Below are 15,464 nucleotides of genomic sequence, written 5' to 3' on the forward strand. Positions count from 1 at the left end.
CTAGACTTTTAACAAGCTGTCAAAAAGTGTCTTGTCTTGATTTCAACTATTGGTTTATGTGATTCTTTCAAATTTGAATTATTTTTGTATTTTTAAAAAAATGTTCTTGCTATCATAAATGCCACTTGGTTTATAATGCAATGACACTCATACATTTTTAAGTGTAGCGTACAGTAGATGTCCAATCACTTTCCACTGTAAATAAGACACACGTTTTCCACCTCTGTGTAGCTCTTAGAATAACATATTAGTCAAACAAATGTTTACTTTATCTGCTGCATTTTAATAACTAGTTGTAATTGGCATGTAAACCAACAATCAAGCATTTTTTCTAAAACTAAATATATATATATAAAACATGAGTCAAAATATGAAACAAATCAAGAGATGAAGAGTTTGACCCCAGTTTGGCCCGTGTGTAACAAGAGGAGTCATTTCTCTTTCACAGAGACAAGACTTATCAATCTAGAGTTACATAGTCACCTTGAGCATAACTGAGACAGTCATGACATGTGCGGCAGGCCTGGGCACAGTATTTATACTGAATAACAATATCAACAAGAAATTAAATGTGTCATATAAGTGCCAAATGTTGTGTATGCAACATAGAGATTCACATCTATTTACATCTGTGCTCTTTATCTCCTTTTTGAGTGAGAGTTTTTCTGTGGCTGATGTGGGTGACCTGGAAGATGTCCAGATGATGTGTGTCCCCGGGATGCAGGGGTTCTGGTAGTTGTGTGCGTCGAGGTGACGGGAGGTCCAGAGTTTTGAGTATGCTGTGATGGGTGAATAAAGCGACCGTTATGCCCAGCTTGTCTGTGATGCCCTGCTTCATCTAGGCTGCTGCTTTCTTCATTCACTCCTGAGAAAGAGGAGGCAGAGAGACCTTTCAACTGCTGTCTCAGAACAACACTGTTATACAGAAACAAGGGCATGTTGTTTTAAGACTGTGGCCACCTGTTGCCCAAACACAGCACATTAACTCTTCAACATTAATGGAAAGTTTCCCTCCACTGATTCCAAGATGCTGTCTAGTGCACTGACTGATGGGAGCTGTGACCCGTTCAATGTGCTCTCACCCAAATCGGAGGCGCTGTTGCTGCGTTGTTGCTCCAGTTCATTGGCTGCCTTTAAGGCTGCAAGTTTGTTCTTTTTCTTGTTTTCCTCATTTTGCTGTAAATGCAAAATTGGAGAATTCAGTGACATGACAATAAATTGCAAGTGACATTAGTGAGTAGATCTATGTCCAATTATACAATTAAATTGAAATATTATACAAATATATTTAGGTCTATGTGAAATAATAATAACAATAATTAGTCATTATAATAATTATATATTATTATTATCATCATTATTTATGTTAACTCAATGTTAGTGCTTCCACCTAGTGGCAAGTTTACATAATATCATCTGCTCATTTACAGGGTTAGTAAGAATGTTCATTTTGACATTTGGTCTTCGCAACTTACTGTTTGAAGTTTCTTTTTCAGCTCCATGTTTACCCTTTTGTATGTTTTAGAAGTGGACTGCAGATAATATATTGCAAGACTAAAATAACAGAAAAAACACCATTACACACATCTATAGAAGTACAGGAAAAACACATGGATTTAGACATTCTCACTTACACCAAGAGCAGAAGAAAGGGCAGCACCAGTCCGGGGTTCGAGGCATAGCTGAACACTTTACCGAACCAGGCAGGGAAGTCTGTCTCCAGGGTCTCCTGAATCACGTCAAACATGCGGTTTTTCCCACTGCAGAAAAAGCTCTAGTTAACGTTACAATAATAAGTAGGCGAACAAACGAATAAGTAGATGGATTCAGACTCGTCAACTGGTTCCCTGAGAGGGGGATTTGTAAATATTTTAATCCTTTTATACATTTTTATGTTTATTTTTAGCTTTTAATTTGAGTTTATATATGTCGACTAAAAAAACTCTGAACCGCATTTTGTGCGGATTTTAAAGGAGAACTCCGGTCAATTTTAACATTGAGCTCAATTTTTAGTAAATTTGGAGTGCTGTCAATACAGAGAACAACGACAAAAATCGGTGTTGCCTACACCGTGTTATCCTATTTTTAAAATTTGCACCCTATTGACTTGAATGGGGCAAGTTTTAAACCTGCTTTTATCCTCTTAACATATTTGATGTGTCATACAAGTGCCCAGCCATGTTGAGTGATTCCTTAAGAGTGAACACGAGTGAATCTGACTGCAGTAGATGTGAAAAATATGAATAAAAATGATGTTATATCAGCCAGCGCAAATACCTGTATTTAGTTCCTGTTTTCGGTGGAAGTCCAAAGTAGTCAATTGTCGAGTTCACGCGCGTGATCATAGTAACTAAACCTATGCGCGTGAACTCGACAATCGACTACTTTGGACTTCGACCGAAAACAGGAACTAAATACAGGTATGTGCGCTGGCTGAAATAACATCATTTTTATTCATATCTTTCACATCTACTGCAGTCAGATTCACTCGTGTTCACTCTTAAGGAATCACTCAACATGGCTGGGCACTTGTAATGACACATCAAGGATGATAAGACTAAGAACTGGTTAAGTTTAAAACTTGCCCCATTCAAGTCAATAGGGTGTAAATTTTAAAAAGAGGATAACAGGCAACACCGATTTTTGTCGTTGTTCTCTGTATTGACAGCACTCCAAATTTACAAAAAATTGAGCTCAATGTTAAAATTGACCGGAGTTCTCCTTTAAGAAGAAAAAGGATGTGAGAAAATTGTCGACTTGCACTCTGCTACGCTCTAGTGTTGAAGATCCGGCATTGCAGGATTTTACTTGTTGGCAGACCTCCACTTTTACATTTTACTTTTTAAATAAATACATATATACAGAAATAATTAAGAGCCCATTACTCAAAAGTGTAGGGGAGCGCGGGGCACAACCTAACGCGGGGCTAAATGTAACACGGACCTTTTACGTAGTTAACGTACTCAGGGTCACGCGGGTTGTGTTTACGCTCTTTTTCTCTCGCTGCCAGAAGACGGTCTCCCGTGGATTTGGGAAAAGTTTTGGTAATATTTTGTGAAAATACTGGACAAAGAGTGTTTTGACACCATCTAAGTATTTTTTTTCATCATACGCATTTTTCTGTTTCTGAGTTGTGTGTGTACGTCACCAAATCTAACTTTATATTGCCTTAATCACTGTCTTGTTGGCTAAAACATGGCACCATTTTGAAACATGTCAGCAACTCCTAGCAACTGTTAGCTAGGTTTAAAATATTTTGTACTCAGCGGGGTTAGTTTGAGCACAGTGTTACAACTAAGCCGCCAAGTGTTCACGATATTGTAGGCTATGGGATTTGGGTCCGTTTACTATATTGATCACTTGTTTATTTATAAAAAATATTGCCTGTTTTCATGTAATAAACACTTTAAAATGTGATTTTAAGCTTGTTTTTATTATTATTACTGTTAGTATAAATAATAATAATAATTTTGCATGCAAAACTGTGCAGCCCTTTCCTATATCTCTATCCATGATAATGATCCATAATAGAAGGATGATTGGATGAGGGATGGATGTATGGATATCTATCTATACAGATGTACAAACAATATCAAACTATACAGATAAAATAGTACTGAATTATGTGTGTTACACACAAGTGTTACAACTAACCCCTCTGTCTGTTACAACTAACCCCGCATATGGGGTAAGTTGTAACATTTGCACTTCTGTCACTTTCAGTGCAACTGTACGAAAATGGAAGGTCCCAGAAAAAAACTTTAAGTGTTTATTTGTAGCAGAGATGTGTATGTTTCTTGTGTAAAAAAAAAGATTAATCTAACCTAATTATTTTTTAAATAATTGAGCCAAAACCAAAATGCGTTAGGTTGTGCCCCGATCTCCCCTAATTATTTGTATTTATTCTTAATTTAAACATTCACCACACTTCTGGAACACTATTACTCAGTCTTTAAATGCTAAACCGACCTTCTCTATAATCCCCACCATTTCTGATTAAAATTTAAAACCTGAAGGGTCCGCAGTCGAAGGAGGGAGGAATGGTGACAATGGTGTATATAGCAGGCAATGTAGAAAGGAAGAGGATGACCAGCAGCATGGCCATGTAGAAGTTATTGGAGCCTGAAGCTTTGAAGACCCGTTCCTGAGGCACATTACAGCACATCACTGCCCAACACTGCAGGTACATGGACACGTGAAGCCGTAGAAGATTTAATGCTGGAAGACATGGAGCGTAGAACGCCCCCATCCTGGTACACACACAGAAAAAGATTTGGTGCGATTTAGAGGTATACAGGTTTCATTCAGAAAGAAAGAAAACATGCAACATAATATGGTGATGTTTCTCACCAGATCATTCCCTGGTTGAAGATCAGCCCCAGGACATTCCCACTGACGTCAAACTCTGAATAGGACGGCTAATAAAGAAAGCACACTTCAGTTATAAATGAGAGGGAATCCCTGACACTGATTCTGCATGTGTTATGGATACTCACAAAGCCAAACTCCAAATCCCAGCACCAGCAGTTGTTTAGGAATCGCACCAGAACGGCACGGAAGAAATCCCCAATAAGCAGAGTGATGTAAGTCGTCATTGTGTCAGAAATGATGAGACGAACAAACTCCTGTGGACGCAGAGGATGCTGATGATCTCTAACGACTTGATGTAGCCTAAAGCATCATAACATTAATTTAACACTTTATTTTAAAACTTTGTAGTTATCTTTTTTAGGATTTGTTCATACACTCAATATTTGTAACTTTATGCTGACTAGAAAATCGAATTAGCTAATGCCAAAGCATTTGTACTTGCTTTTCCATTTACCAAACTGTATTTCGTCTGAAAAAAGTTTACATTTTTCAATCATTTTAATGAAATGCTTATATTTAAAAAAATATTATACTTACAGTACACTACCATTCAAAGTTTAGAGTCGGTAAGTTTTTTGTAATGTTTATGAAAAAGTTGCTTATGCTCACCAAGAAAATGTTATAAAAAATTCAGTAAAAACAGAATTGTGAAATATTATAATTTAAAATAATTTAAAATATGTATTTTAACCCTTATCCCCACCAGCACTTTGGAAAAAAAGTTGCCAGCCAGTGCCAGCATTTTAGATCATTTTCACAAAAGTTTCATGGCCCCCAGAATACTTTGTAGTATGAATATATCTCTGAGCATGCAATATGACCTTTTATTCTAGCTTCATGCTTTCTTTTTTATCAACACTTGAATGCTGTTAAGTTTCATTAAAATAAAAAAGAAATCGCATAGCCAAAGACTACGGTTTGAATCGGGTTCAGAACCATGATCAAAACATTGGCTGCATCCAAAATCACATTAAGTTAAAATGTCAGCGTCACATGATCCTTTAAATCATACCAGAAATCTGATTTTGGGCTGAAGAAACATTGATAATAATTTGAAATGTTGTGCTGCTTGAAGTGTGTGTGTGTGTGTTTTCAAAAAAATCTTAGATTAATAGAAAGTTCTAAAGAACAGCATTTATTTGAAATAGTAAAAGACTTTTACATTGTTTCAAGAGATTTCTGTCACGTTTGATCAATTTAATGTGTCATTGCTGAACAAAAGTATTAATAAATTAAAAATTAACTGACCACAAACTTTTGAACTGTAGTTTAATTCAATGTAAATGTGTCAAATAATGGAAATACATCTTTAAAACAGGCTGAAATGTTTTTAAATTGTATAAGTCATTAATAGCCATCTCACCAGTGTCTTAGACTAATAAGTGTGTTATTGCTGTGTACATTTTCAATGTTAAACTATTTTGCCCTCTAACATTTTAATGTGCAATGAAGTAAACCGTTGCAGATTGATTAACAGAAGAAGAAAAAGTGTAAACACTGTTGGTACGTACTTGAGCAGCCTAAAATAGCAGCATCGCCTCAACAAATAGCGTGATTTTGAGTCAGGAGTGGGACTGCTTGTCCAAACAATTCAAGATGGGGTAGTGTTTAGCAAGTTTTTGCAAGTGTATACTACATTTTTCTCACTAACGGTTGGGTTAGGAGTTATACAATACTTTGTAAGGCTGCTTTGGAACGTATTGTGTTCCAGTTGTACTGGAATTTGGATTATGAAAAGAGCTTTAAGCACTCTTCCCCAGTACCTGTCCCACCATTGTCTCCCAGCAAGGCCCTCTTGGGACATCAGCAGGGTGCGCTGTGAACGGAGGAGCAGTCGAGTTGTCTGGCATAGTCCCGTTGTAAAGGTTAGCCTGCCATATTGTCATATTCTTCTTCACAATCTCCTCTTCTGCCCTCTTGAAAATATGTGACAGTTAGGAGAATAAATGACCTTCATAATAAGATGATTTAGCACAGATTTTGTGGCTTCTGGAATAATGGAAAACATTAATATTCTGTAAAACAGAAAGACTGAAAATGGGACTGCGAGGGCTTTAGTCTTTGTTAAATGAAGCTCTACCTTTAGTTGGATGGCATCCATGAGAGCGATAATGAATGTGTAGAGGTTCCCCAGGAAAAGGGCGAATATGCGTCCCAGCTGCCACTGGAGGGCGATGCGTGGATGATAGTTCTCTAAAGTGCTGATTACATCAAACAGCATCGGACAGAACATTCCCAACAGAGACATCACCATGTTCACCTGAAGGTATGTAAAACCATGCAAAGTTCATTTTTATTGATTAACAAGAGCCATTGAGCATTGTGCATTGTTACATGAGTCTGACCTCATTCCTCTCCCACCAGCCGTATTTCTCCAGTCCCTCCAGAGCGAACTTCTGAGACCTGCGTACTACAAAGTAGATCAAATACCCACTCCCTGCCAGACAGCAGAGCACCAGGAAGTTGGCCAGCACTCTAAGGAATCTTGTCAGGTGGATGTTGTCATCTTTTCTGCTCTCTTGCTCCTCCACAATGGTCTCCTGTTAAAGTACTGAATTTATTATGAAGCCAAGAGACGCCATATTAAAGGAGTCATATCATTCTTTTTTATTTTTCCCCCTGAAGAAAGAAGGGCTTTCCCCCCACGTAAGATGTTATATGGTGCAAAAAACTTAAATAAATGTTTTTTTTTTCATACCCTCTTTCTGACTCAGAAACAGGCTGTTTTCATGCTTTGCCTTTAAAGGGATAGTTCACCCAAAATGAAAATGATGTCATCATTTACTCACCCTCAAGTTGTTCCAAACCTGTATAAATGTGTTTGTTCTTCTGAACACAAAGGAAGATATTTTTGAAGAACGTTTATAACCAGGCCACTTTGGGGCTCCATTGATTTTTATATAGGAAAAAAAATTATATTCAACCCAGAACTGTTCAGTTTCCCACACTCTTTAAAAATGTCTTACTTTGTGTTCAATAGAACAAAGAAATTTATACAGGTTTAGAACAAGTAATTTTTTTAAAAGTTTTCATTTTTGGGTGAACTATCCCTTTAAGAGTTCTGTGTATATGCTTTCTTTGCATGTGAAGGTATACTGTAGCAGGTATAGCCTCAGTTTCTGAACACTGAATAGCGTCATTGAAAATGTAAATGTGGCATTTATTTGTTAATATACTCGTCTGTCTGATATGAAAGCCCATTTCAGAAAAAACAAACATGTTTTGGTTAATCATAATTATGAGATAAAAGAAGTTTTGACTTTCTCAAGAAGTTTCAAAATTTTGAGGGATTATGGACATTCTTATTATTATGCATTATTACAATTATGTATTATGGAATAAAAAGTCATCATTATGACAAATGTCGAAATTATGACAAAAGGTCAAAATTATTAGATAAAAGGTCATCAATATAACATCAGGATCAAGTCAATTTTCACATCATTTCAATTTTTTTATAATTAACTCTATCATAATTAGAATTATATTATCATAATTGTGACATTGTATGTTATAATTATGATTTCCCAAGCATTTTCTTATGTGGTGGAATGGGCTTATAGGGTCTGACATCAGAAATCCAAAAATAGCCATTTTTGCAGCTCCTTGTCAATTTATGGTCTTTTTTAAAATGCATAACAGCTTTGAAACTTGCAGAATATTTTTATGGTATATCAAGCTTTTTTTGTTGTTGAGAATCTTCATTCCCTTTATAAGACTCCTCTATAATGGACAAAATGTACAGGGGGAAATAAAATAAAAAGAAACACACCTTAAAGCTTGTGGTGATGGAGGCAAACTTGTTGTCTGCTGTCTCAGGATTTCCAATGAGGTAATCCCAGCTAGTAAACGTCTTCCAACTGAAATTAAAGCTGGTGTCATCTCCGCCACCTTCTTCATTTGCATTGCGTGCCATACTGTTCGGTAAGAGTGTGTAAATCATTAAAGAAATGTTTTGTGCATGAACTAAGAGGCAGAAAGGTGCTTATTGACACACTCAACATAATGGTTTCTGATATAGACATTAAGACTAAATACAATAGACTGTCATCACTCACGTCCTGATTACCACCATGTAGCTATATGCCACTGTGCCCACTCCCACTAGGAAGTAGGAGAGGGGCATGCGGAACTTGAGCCACCCAATGGCCCGCTGGCTGTTGTAGTAACCATAGAAGAGGACAGAGTACTTAGCATAGCCCTGAAGAAAAAAAAGAAAAGTACTGGACTAAGATGCAAGAGAAATTATGTACTTGGATGGTGAGGTATTTAACTATATTGTTCAAAAGTTTGAGTCTAAGAGTAAAACATTAAATATTAATATAATTTAAAATAAATGTTTTTCTATTTTATATTTAAATTGTAATTTATTCGTGTGTTGGTAAAGCTGAATTTTCACCACCATTACTCAAGTCTTCAGTGTCACATGATCCTTCAGAAATCATTCTAATATGCTGAGTTCTTTTTATTATCAATGTTGGAAGATTTTTGTCAGGATTTTTCTTTTTGATGAAAAGAAAGTTCAAAAGAACAGCATTTATTTTTAAATATCATTTTTGTAACAATGTCATATTTAATTACATTAACGCAATGCAAGTCTTTAATCTCACTTTTAATCAATTTAAAGCATCCTTGCAGACTAAAATGATTAATTTCTTATTTTTCTTTCATCATACTGATTTTTAGAATGGTATAGTGTATAATCATATAGACTCTTTACCCCGAAATCCCATAAGACTGCAAAATTCATGGCACTGGCCTCTTCCCCTCTGGGCACTGTCTTTCTGGGTAAACTGCCATACGGTTTCCCCATAAGAGCCTGGAAAGTGAATACATTCATAGATTGTGATACATTTAAGAATGAGCTAGTTACATTGAAGGAAATAATGTGGTGTTCATTACCAATACCTTATGTAATTTTAAACTCTGCAGGATTTCATATATTTCTCACCTCTGGAACCATCACCAGCCCAAACGTCAATCCAAATAAAATCATATTGATGCCATACATCCACCTCAGAAATATGAAGTAAGAAGCAACTGATGAGCCAAAATGGCCTGTAAGGAGATAAAAATAAGTTTGTATATGAGAAAAGATAAAAAAAAGGAAGTAGAAAAAAACAGCAGGAGATAGAAGAGAGCTCAAACTAAAAGGTGTCACACTTTCTATTTCCTTTATCTTCATCTCCCACGGGATGCACGCAGTCTTGAAGTTCTCGAAGTCGCGCTGAAACTTCATCCATTTCTGAAATCAAAGTAAAAAAGAATAAAGATGATCACTCTGAAGCTGTAGAAGGAGATCTCCAGCTCCATTAGATTCATAATGACAATCATCTCCTCACCTTCATCATCATGACCTTGTAGGCATAGAGCTTCCTGCCTTTGCCCTTTCCTAGAGCCCCTTCATATTTCTCCACAAACTCCTGTGACTCCCTGAGACAGAACACAAATTGCTGGCATTTTGAAGGCGGGTGTACATACATATAAAAACAGCAGTGACGTACCTAAGGACAACTAGTTTTTTCCTCATGGGCCAGGGCTTTCCTCTCAGTGTGGCGATTAGCTTTTTCCTTTCGTCCACAGCTTCTTTTAACTTTTCCAGCTCCTCTGGGGTCAGAGACCCCAAAACTCCCACGGCCGGATTGTCCTTTGACTCTGAGTCGGAGTCGGACTGAGATTCTGGCTCAGATTTCGACTCAGACTCTGAGCTGGGAGAGGGAGATGGATGCAGGTATGCTGAGCGAGACTCAAACGACTGAGACCACAAATGGGATGCTTGCTATTTTGTATTTTTCAAATTCAACATATCCAATACAAATGACATCTATAGCAAAACCATTTCAGAGAAAAGTTGAATTGAAAATGTCGGAATTTGAATAAATCTTCAATTTGCTTTAATGCAAAATGTTTTAATAAGAAAACAATATAAAATAAAAACAACTGAATACTATATTATTATTTCCTTACTGAACATCATTGAAAAAAATATTCTAACAAGCTAAAACATACTTAAAGGGCACCTATTATGGAATTTTGAAATTGACCTTTCATGTAGTGTGTAACATAGATCTAAGTGAACAAAAACATCCTGCAAAGTTTGAAATATGAAAGTGCACCGTATATAAAGTTATTGTCTTGCAAAAGTAAGAGTCGACTCGGAGTCATTTTTATGAATCGTTAGAAGACCGAAGCTTTTTCTCTGACTAGATGACGTCCACTTGTCAAGTTATTTGAATACGATACGCCCACTTATTGCGCTCCAAGGCCAGGGAAAACATCATGGCGACGAGACGCTGTGTTCTGAAGTGCGACTCAAAAGCCAACTTTTTTAATCTGCCCAAGGAGGAGCATTTGAAGACTAAGTGGCTACAATTCATATATACAACTATACCACAGAAGTATAGTCCGAGCCTTGTGCTTTGCTCGCGCCATTTTGAAGACGATTGCTTAAACCAACTTATTGAAGGACGGTTCAGTTCCAAGTGTATTTGCATCAGCTTCCTCCTCCGTATCACAACCTGTAAGTGTTATTAATAATTGTTGCTTTTATGTTTTATGTAGCATGCTTAATTATTATTTTGTTTGTTGTGTAAAAGACTCCATCTAGTCCATAGTGTACACTGTAGTTTGACAGAAGTTAGTGGTTATACATTTATTGATTTTAGGGATGCACTATATATCGGCCATCATATCGGTATCTGCGTTTATTTTAATGATATTGTTATCGGCCGATAAGAAAATTTGGCCGATATCTTAATGCCAATAAATAATGGATTATTTCCTTCACCTGCGACACTTGAGATGTGCACTGTTCACCATTAAGGTTTTTGAATTGCTTGAAATATGATTGGAATGACTTCAAAAAGGAAACATGTGCAGCGCAAGTCTATCATATAGGCTTAGGCTACATAAAATTATAATGAGAACATTATAAATTGTGTGCTTGGGACATGGATGGTGTAATGACCTTCTTGTAATTTCTTGTTCTTGTCAGTTCTTTTTGTAATCAGGCTCTTAAATATATAATAAAATTTGGACCAATAAATGGATTATCGACTTTCAAATATAAAGAATTATCGGTTATCGGTATCGACCAAAATATTAAAATCGGTGCATCCCAAACAAACTTACATAGTTTCTGGTTTCTTTCTTTTCTTTTTCTTTTCCTTCAAGGGCATGTCATGACAATCTTTGTGTTTTGTCTTCTCAGGCTTTGCATTGTCCTCCTCATTTTTAACATGCTTCTTTCTCTTTTTCTTCACATCTTTTTCCTTCTCATCCTCCAGCTTCAATGTCTTAGTTCTTTCATTTTTAATGTTCTTTTTCTCCTTTCCGGATTCTTCCTCAGCCTCATCTGCATCTGCATTCTTTCTTCTTTGCTTTCTTCCATGTTTTTCACCCTCTTTCCTCGCTGTTTTGTGCCGTTTATCGTGTTTCTTCTCTGCTCTTTTATTGCCCGCCTCATTTGTTCTCTTCTCTGAAGCTCTTCTGCCAACTTCGCTATTTCTCACTCTCCTCCGTTTGCCATCTCGTGTCGCCTGCTTTTCTTTACCTCCCTCAAAATTTTCCTCCACTTCTACATAGTAAATGCTGAATTCATTGTCCTTCCCTACAAAAAAAATGTTTATACATTGATTAACATACAGCACAAAATAAAAACACGCATCCAGAAAGCAGTCAACCTTCCTACCTTCATCCTCCACCTCAACGCTTACTGGTAAAGCAAACAAAAAAGTAAAAAGAATGAGACATAAGTTCCAGACATTTTTTAGAAGACATTGTTAAGTCCTGAAAGGTCAGACATGTTGGGTTCCCAGCAGCTGTTTAGCGTCTGTTGTATTGTTTGACCACAGTGTAACCAGACCGGTAAGTGCTGACCGGGTCATTACATGCTTAGCTGTGTTGCACAATAGACACAATGGTGCTTTTCATCTTCAGTGTCAATGCACACTGTCCTCTTACATGGGGTCAAAGGTCAAAAGAATGAAAGTAATGTTCATACGTTCACATACTTAAAGTTAATATTTTCTGCAAGACCACCTTGGCATTTAGCACGCCTGAAATACATGATTAAGTCAATAGGTTTGCATCAAAATGAAAATAAGGCATAAAATATAAATTGCCTTTTAAGTAACTAAACATTTTAAATAATTTGATCAGAATAAAAAATCATTATCAGATTTTTAAATATTGAGACAGACTGTGTAAAGGAAAAGACAGTACGTCTTTGCCAAGATGCTATAATCTCTGCACACAATGTTACATTAGTTTTTTATTATTAATAACAAAAATTACAATTAATAAGTTGAAATTATAAATCAGTTGTTAGTTGTGCCTTAACATTGATAAACACAAACATCACATGTTTAAAACTGGTATTAAAAAGATTTCAAATACACAGAAAGTAATAATCATCTTTACCGTCACTTTCAGATGCGATGAGTTTATGCCGTGGCATCCTCCTCTTCAGTGGCCTTCACTCGGTGACCTCGCGTGTGTGTGTCCATGCATACAGGAGAGAGAGAGAGTGAGTGAGAGTGAGAGTGAAAGTGTGTGTACGTGTGCGTGTGTGTGTGTGTGGTTATTTTGTGCGTGTGTGTGTGTGAGTGATGATGATGATGATGATGTAGCATTGGACCATGGCCTGATTGAACAGAACCTGGCGGGTGATGAGTACCGTGCATGAAGAGTTCACTTTTTACTAGCATTCAGCGACCTCTCCCAGGAACAATAACCAGTCGAAACTCTAGAGCCTCTCAATTTCACCCCTTTGAATTATTCAACAGAATTATGACTCTTTTTTCAAAAAGAAAGGGGGTCACACAGTACCAAGCCAAAATAGATGATGATGGTCTAATGACTGACTATAGAAAGATGGAAGAGCAGATAACAGAAGATTAGTGCCACAGGGTCAGTGTGAGTACTTCCACTTATAGTGCAAAACTTACCCGAAATACTGCTTCAGTTTGCAGGAAATAGTACAATCGTTTAACAAATAACATACCTATGTTAAGGAATGACTTTCATGTAGGAAAATAAGATTTAAAAATTTCAGATAGCAAAATACTTTTAAAAAATACATACATAATATACATGGACAGCAGACATGACATCATGTTTTCACTCCTTACTGAAAATATCAACTTTCTCAATATATCTTAATTTTATTATGCAAAGAAATATGGAAGTATATTTCTCAGTATATGCCAACAGTGTTTTATGGGACATTAATTTTTTTTAATTTTTTATTATAAAAACACATCTGGCATGAAGTCACAGAGGACTTGTGTTGTGATTCATAAAAAAATATGGTGTTGTTTGTTAGTTGTTAGTTAATGCATTAGGTAACATTAACTAATGGGGCCTTAGTGTGAAGTGTTACCAAAATCATTTAAAATGGTCCCCAGCGTTTCCTGATTTTGATTTAGATTTTTTTTGTTGCTATACCTTCTGAATTTGACTTGGGACCAAGTGCTTATTGTTCAAATAAAATACCCCCTCAGCTTAAATTGTCCTGCAGTGTGAAACTCTAAACTACACGAGCGATGCAGTGCCACTGCTCAAACAGCGTACAGTATCTGGCTGGCACATTAGAGCCAAAGCTGTCATACAATAAAGGCTAAAAACAGAACGTCTGGAAGTGTCTCCGGAGAAATTAATAGGAAGATAGATTTTACTCATATGCCTGAGGTGTCCTGTGGGAAAATGCTCCACAGTAGAAGCATGGAAATATTAGAGGTATGGAAAAGGAGAAAAAGAGCTCTATAAATAAATCTTGATATATGCTGCCATATTTAACTGAATCTTATTAAGGTTGTCTATCTTTATCTTTCTTAAATGTTGCCTAAATTATCTCAACAATATTTAATAATGTAAAATAGACAGATAGAAAGAGAAAAGAAATAAAGAACAGAACAGAACAATATTAACAGAACAGATGATACTGAGACCAGAAAGCAGTTGTAATCAACCAGTAATTTGGAGTTTACAGATGGAATCTTATTATTATTACATCCTTAAATTAGGGATTTCACCTATTTCTCTTTGCAACTAATGTAAGGATGATGTTCCGTGCATGTGATAGATATAGCTAACAAAGAAGTGAGATTAAAGTATCTCCAAAGCACTGAATCAAACACCATCAGTAGTGTTAGTGGATTCCTTCATTGCTGTTACACAGCTTGACCACCTGATGTCACTAAAGATAAACGTTTGAGGCTTGTTCTGTTGAAATGAATGAGCAGTCTGGGGGAATTCAGATGATGTCAGGCTACATTGAATGTTTGACCCATTTCTTGTGCACATTACCCATCTAGTCAGCAGGTATTTACATTTACACAGTGTATTCGTGCATATTGTGTCAATATCTGTGCGTGTGATCCCTGTGCTTGAGTGTCTACCTCAGTATTTGTCTGCTCGCCCTGCAGGGAGCTAGATTGTTTTCCTCGGCTAAGTTTAGCAACACCGTTTGGGGATTCCATCGTCGGAGGATTGACACAGGCTGTAACTGTGCCTCTTTCTCTCTCCCTCATTCCCTCAGCCACTGGCACACCTTTGAGAAACGTTCCTATTTTCCCAATCATGTCTTAAAGAAAAACGTTTGTTATATACTTTAACAGTATTTGACAAACCCTACAGTACAATACAAATAATGCTAAAAATACACCATAAAGAATTTAGCGTCAATAGACGTGACTAAAACTATGAGCTGGCAGCTTTCATTTGTGGAATGTCTCTCCCAATATGTGACTGTTATTATGAGTCACATACAGTGTCTCTTTTTTTAATGTTGTCATCAGAACCAGCCTAAGGTGGTCATGTGAGCCGACGCTGCTGTTCTGCATTCCATTACTCTGAAGAATCCTATAGTCAGGATATTTAATATCATGGGTGGATGAAGGTTTATATTTATAGAAGAGCCGGTGCCCTCTCACGTTTTCATTCAGGTCGTATTCTCAGTACTGCCTGTCCAGGAAAAGAAAAGAGTAGCCTGCACTGGAAAGATGATTAATTTCTATTTTGCACTCTTCGTTGTCCATTTGCTCAAGGTACAGGACGAAACTTGTGATGTGGAAATTGTTGAACCTGTGATT

The 15,464-nt window shown here is 36.7% G+C and overlaps 2 protein-coding genes across 3 annotated transcripts in view; one reads left to right on the plus strand and one right to left on the minus strand.

Annotated features, from left to right (window-relative positions):
- Positions 1–205: 205 nt before the first annotated feature.
- On the minus strand, positions 206–13,504 carry tmc1 (transmembrane channel-like 1). The gene is made up of 20 exons (XM_079605596.1): positions 12,793–13,504; positions 12,062–12,085; positions 11,503–11,980; positions 9,876–10,079; positions 9,714–9,804; positions 9,535–9,616; positions 9,323–9,429; positions 9,092–9,190; positions 8,430–8,572; positions 8,144–8,288; positions 6,717–6,911; positions 6,452–6,631; positions 6,135–6,287; positions 4,497–4,625; positions 4,351–4,418; positions 4,011–4,250; positions 1,635–1,760; positions 1,476–1,554; positions 1,083–1,176; positions 206–865 (listed from the first exon to the last, which is right to left on the minus strand). The coding sequence occupies exons 1-20, from the start codon at positions 12,827–12,829 to the stop codon at positions 639–641; spliced, it is 2,901 nt and encodes a 966-aa protein (XP_079461722.1). The 5' UTR covers positions 12,830–13,504; the 3' UTR covers positions 206–638.
- ankrd34bb (ankyrin repeat domain 34Bb) overlaps positions 2,914–15,464 on the plus strand; it is a 322,103-nt gene continuing 309,552 nt past the window's right edge. The window contains exon 1 of one of the 2 annotated variants that reach the window (XM_079605602.1): positions 2,914–3,044. The gene's annotated coding sequence lies outside the window, so the exon portion shown is untranslated. Of the gene's footprint in view, positions 3,094–15,464 lie in introns of both variants that reach the window. The other variant, XM_079605604.1, reaches the window with a different exon arrangement.

This window comes from Phoxinus phoxinus, assembly GCF_949152265.1.
Source record: "Phoxinus phoxinus genome assembly, chromosome: 3".
NCBI lineage: Eukaryota > Metazoa > Chordata > Actinopteri > Cypriniformes > Leuciscidae > Phoxinus > Phoxinus phoxinus.